Source organism: Lactuca virosa, chromosome 2, assembly GCF_052849685.1.
Source record: "Lactuca virosa cultivar CGN04683 chromosome 2, Lactuca_virosa_CGN04683_v6, whole genome shotgun sequence".
Classification (NCBI taxonomy): Eukaryota; Viridiplantae; Streptophyta; class Magnoliopsida; order Asterales; family Asteraceae; genus Lactuca; species Lactuca virosa.
Window position 1 is genome coordinate 307,097,258 of NC_136427.1, and position 5,607 is coordinate 307,102,864.

Consider the following 5,607-nt stretch of genomic DNA (forward strand, 5'->3'; position numbering starts at 1 on the left):
CAGAGTAACTTCATTTGAATCACATATATTTTTTTGTTATTATTAAGTTCATGACTTTCGATGGAACCCGTGTAACGAACTTTCAACCCAATCAGTCATAAACAAGTCAACTTTAAGTAGTTAGGTGTAGAACACCCATCGGGGTTTACTTATTCGAATCCAAAAGGTCACATATTTAACTTAATAATATTTTTTTATTTTTACTTTTTATTTATTTATTTGTTTTAATTTATTTTTTAGGCTTATCTCTTTATATTTTCGTCATTGAGTTTTCTATTGTGAACATCTCACGGTCTATTACCAAGAGAGGCTTGTAAGACATTTTTATCGGGACTAATGTTAATATGCAGGGACCCGTAAGTATAGTTGGAAACTATGTCCCCAAACACTATACTTAGAAGGGAATGAGTAGAAAAGACTTTTTAGAGCGCTGGAAAGTTCGAGTTATTGGAATTTTCTATTAATTTTATGCTTTCCATAGATTGAGTTTAGTTCTAATTGAGCATTTACGAACTGTAAGACCTGGTTTCCATAGGCTAACTTATACCAACAATTATGCTTTAGTATTGAAATAATGAAAACTTTTTCATTTTTCGTTTTGCATGGGTAGTTTCGGAAGATGTGTAAGTGTGTGAGAATAAACAACAATTATGCTTTAGTATTGAAAAATAGGTTATTTTTCAAATACATCATGCCCTCAACGCTGTGGCCTAGGGTCAACTCAAACAATATAATGATTTTTTGCTCAAATTATCCAAAGTTAAATTTGAAGAAGGACTTAAACTTTAGATAAAAATGATAAACTTATCGATAGAATTTCAAATTAACTTTGTATGTTTCATTTTCAATATTATTTTTTTAACTTATTAATCTACTTATTATTATTTTTTGTTTTATCAAATAATTTATTTAGAATCAAGAAATCAAGAAACATTTATATAAACTCACAAGTAGGCTTGCACAAAAAAACCGGATCAGGATCCGAACCAGTCACTGAACCGGTAAACCGGTTCACCATGAACCGGTAAACCGGTTCACCATGAACCGGTCCACTATGAACCGAACCGATTCATGAATCGAACCGCCGGTTTGAACCCGTTCGAGATTTTAGACATTGAACCGGTTTAATAACCGTGAACCAGTTTAGAATCGGTAGTCAAACCGATCAAACCGGTTTAGAACCGATTGAACCGGTTTAGATAGGTTCGAGTTTAATAATGACGGAACCGGTTTAAGGTTGTACCGGTTTTACTATTCATGAATTGAAACCGAACCGGTTTTCTGAACCGGTTCGGTTTGAAAAAAAAACCGGTTTGCTCACCCCTAAAGTCACAAGGGACGAAGAATATATGTGATTGGTCGATTGGGTATCTGTTTCACAGTTCAATGGGCCTCGGCCCAGTGGATAGGGTTTGATGTTACGGCTTACGCGTATAAAAATTGATTCATCTCCACGTTAGGGCTGGAGTACAGCGTAGAGGCGGAGGAGAAGCCGGCAAATCAGGGGACGATTGCTTCACTTAATAACGGTAATCGTGAAAACCTAATCTTCCGAGTCTACTAATTTCATTACTGTGTGATTTATGATACGGATCCCGATCCCGATTCGAGGACAATGGTTTTGTTTAGTTATTTTCTAGGGTTTGTTTTCTGTGTTTCTTTTTCTTTCTGATATAAGTTTCAATGATTCATCGACTCTGAATAAACTAAGTCTATTTATTTTGCATCAAATTTAGGCATAAAGATGTTTCAAATTGATCGAAAAATTAGTTTTTTTTTTCTTCACTGCTGATAATCGGTAATTGGAGGGAGCTGTTGACTATCGGATAACATGTATTTACAAAGTTGTTTCATTTTCATCTTAGTTTAGCTTTAGTTTAGCTTTGTTTGAAGGGGGACAAGAAAACTCGAATATTAATGTAAAATTTGTGCATGTCTTGATTTTACCATGGTTTTATGTGTGTGATTCATGGATCTGCTGAATGTTTGGTATTGTTTAACTCTCTTGATTGGTTTTATTCAGCTCGTTTTGTACATTGACTTTTGTAGACGTTTGCTCCTATACAATTAGTTTTCTTACATAAAGAATTACTTAATATGTTAAGTATTGCATACCATAAGCATAAGTATATGTAGTCTGCATCAATAGAGCTTTAATCAATTAAGAATGATTGGGCAATTCTAACTGGGATTTGGTGAATTAATTATGCATATGTCAGCATATCATAATATCATAAGGCAGTTGAATTGGTTTTGGGCTTTGGTTTTTGAACTCTTATTTAGGCTTCAAAAGTCAACCAACCGCAGATGGATGGGAAAAAGAAGAATGGATCAGGTTTGTATGCAATTGCTACTTTCTGTTGAAAGAGTTTCCTCTAAATATGTTCAATTAGAATTATAGATAAACAGAGAACAAGTCGCTTATATAAAAAAAAATCTCTTTGGATGCTTTATACTGGTCATCAAGGTGTAGGGTTTTGACATCTGGCTTTCTCTTTGGATGCTTTATACTGGTCAACTTATTGTTATATAGGACACTCTCTACAAAAATATTATAATTAAAAAATATCCATATATTGATTGGAAATCTTGAAGAATAAAGTGTAAATCCTTTGGTTGGAAGATTAAGGTTTTATTAGGATGAGTTGATATAAATTTGATTCCAAGATTAGAATATGCTTATACTGAATTATTAAATTTTTTGATTCAGGGAACGAGACACATGACATGGATCAAGATGCGCGACACCTTGAATCCAGGTTACTAGATATTTTTATTATTATTGAATGAATGACATAATTTGAAAAATATGGACATTAGAGAATAATAAGTTTGCATTAATTTGGATTTAATTGGTTTTCTATTTGTTTAAAATTTTCAGGGTAGATAATTTTTCTTTGAATACGTTGGCCAACGATATAAATAAAATTCTGAGGTGTACTGTGTCCTTACTAGACAAGTTTGAAGATCTGGGCACTCGCTTACAACGTATCGAGGCGGAGTTGAAAAAATATCAACCAAAGCCAAAGCCTGAGATTCCTACAGAGGAGAAGCCACCTCCTTACAACCCAAACATATGTCTACCAACATTCCCTGACAAGTTTAATCTTGATGTCTTTTGCAACTGGGTTAAGGAGGTAGAATTTTATTTTGAGTATTATCGTGTCCCAAAGCATGAAAAAATAGACCTTGTAGCCAACACATTGCCACTTGAAGGAGAGGCTTTCAAATGGTGGCAAGATATCCAAAAGCTAAACAAGAAAGTCTATAAAAATGGTCCCTTTGGGTGGACAGAGATGAAGATGTTGTTTATGGATAAATTCCTTTCTCCATAGATTGTTTGATAGCCAACCAAAAATCCAAAGTTAAGTTTCCTTGTGTTGGATTTCGAATTTATTTATCTAAGGAAATGGAATTTAAGGAAAATTAAAATCCCTATCGGTTGTTTGCTTGAAAATAGTTGGATTAAGCAACGCTATATATATACTAGGAACATTTGAAGGGCCGTGGGTATTGTAAAAAACCGACTTAATGCAAAAATTAGAATTTATTCACACAGGATTTTATTTTCACCATTTAATGGTTTGGTTTAGAAGCATTTATTTTTATTCTTTTAGAAGATTTAAACAAAAAACCAAACAAGCACTCAAAGGTAGAGATGCAGAAATTAAAGTTACGAATATCATAGTAGAGAAGTATCTTGGGATGGGGAAGATTTTATGATTATCCGGTAATAATAAGAGGAATAACTGTTAACCGACACAGTCCAATCATGGTTCAGTTTGTATATTTTCCCAGTTGATAACTAATTCTTTGGTTATGGTTTTATAAATTATTTATAAATTAAACGAACCAGTTGATAACTTAATATTTAAATATATAAAAAATATATATATCTATTAAAAATAATATAATTCAATGTGTATAAAATAATTAATGCTTACTTACCATTAGATATGATTGAGGAATCAATCAATGTAAAGTTGCACCTAGATGGACATATGCAATTAGTCAATCTCGCACTATGCTTAACTACTCAATAATTTGGTTATTATTAATTACACAATTTGTGGAAGTGGCATTAAACACAAAAATTTATATGTTTTATTTTATTATTATACGATTTGAAAAGCTTACAAACATTGGTTACCAAATATTTATTGTTTTTTTATACCTATATACTTTCACTTCAACACTATTTTTGAACGTTGTGGTTAACCAACGTTAACCATTAACCAAAAAAATACCATTAACCATAACCATTACCAACAAATACCAAAATACATTAACCAATAGTAATGGTTATGGTTTGATTTTATCCAATAACCAAACCAAACAATCTCATACACAACTGTACTGATCGATAATCTTGGTTCAAATTTCAATGGTAATATATAACTTTATGATTTTATGATAATCTCATTTCAAATTGCTTCATAATTTTAGATTTTCGGTATTCATATATATATATATATATATATATATATATATATATATATATATATATATATATATAATAAAAAATAATTTTATTTTCCTTTTGACATGTTTTAGGTCTTCTAATTAATGCATATTTTATTCTTTACTAGGCGTGAGACTCATGTATTACATGAGTTTATTTAAAAAAAATTAAATATAAAATTTTAACAATTTGAAAAGTTTGAATTTATAAAAAAATAATATTTTTTTTTGAATTATTAAAGTTAATGAGACTTTAATGTATTGGATACATTACATATATAAACCATTTCTAATAAATACGTTACATATATATTTACCTTACATATTAAATGTGAAATTTTAATTTAATAAAATGAAAAATACAATAAAATGACAAGTGGAAAATAGAAAATTTAAAAATATTAGAAAATGCCATGTGTCCAAATGAAGGAGAAGATGACATGTGGTAAAAAAACATTCATTTATTAAGGAGGATATTAGGTATGAAACCCATGTATTACATGAGTTTATTTAAAAAAAATTAAATATTAAATTTTAATAATTTAAATTTTTTGAATTTATAAGAAAAATAGAAAAAGTTTAAACTATTAAAATTAATGAGGCTTTAATGTATTGAATACATTACATATATAAATCTTTTCTAATAAATACCTTAAATATATATTATCATATATATTAAATGTGGAATTTTAATTTAATAAAAAGAAAAATACAATAAAATAACAAGTGGAAAATAGAAAATTCAAAAATTCTAGAAAATGTCATGTGTCCAAATGAAGGAGAAGATGACATGTCATAAGAAAGACTTAATGGATTGACGACAATAGCTATTGAGAAAGATATATTAGAGACTACTGATTATGAAGAGTTAGTGAATAATTTTGCTTCCAACAATACAAGGAGAGTCTCGCGATTCATATAGTTGTCTAAGATTATCTATTGTATGATCGTTCTTTTGTTTTGCTTCATATTATAATAGTTATGGAATAATTAATGAATTTTTGCTATAAGTAAAAAATAAATATATATTTAGGGGCCTCTTTTTTATTTTGCACCGGGTCCCTAAAATCAACGGATCGACCGTGGTATAACATGAATAATTTTTAGATTTAAAGTCGACAAATCCAACTTCTTAATGTTAAAGTT

General features: G+C 29.8%; 1 protein-coding gene across 2 annotated transcripts; it reads left to right on the plus strand.

Annotated features, from left to right (window-relative positions):
* The first annotated feature begins 1,406 nt into the window (after positions 1-1,406).
* LOC145161607 (uncharacterized) lies at positions 1,407-3,575 on the plus strand. 2 transcript variants are annotated; one of them, XM_079081162.1, is made up of 4 exons: positions 1,407-1,529; positions 2,284-2,335; positions 2,711-2,759; positions 2,882-3,575. In XM_079081162.1, the coding sequence occupies exons 2-4, from the start codon at positions 2,308-2,310 to the stop codon at positions 3,333-3,335; spliced, it is 531 nt and encodes a 176-aa protein (XP_078937288.1). In that variant the 5' UTR covers positions 1,407-1,529; positions 2,284-2,307; the 3' UTR covers positions 3,336-3,575. The 2 variants fall into 2 exon arrangements, with proteins under 2 accessions (XP_078937288.1, XP_078937289.1); XM_079081163.1 differs by having other exon boundaries at positions 1,411-1,529; positions 2,220-2,335.
* The last annotated feature ends 2,032 nt before the right edge of the window (positions 3,576-5,607 follow it).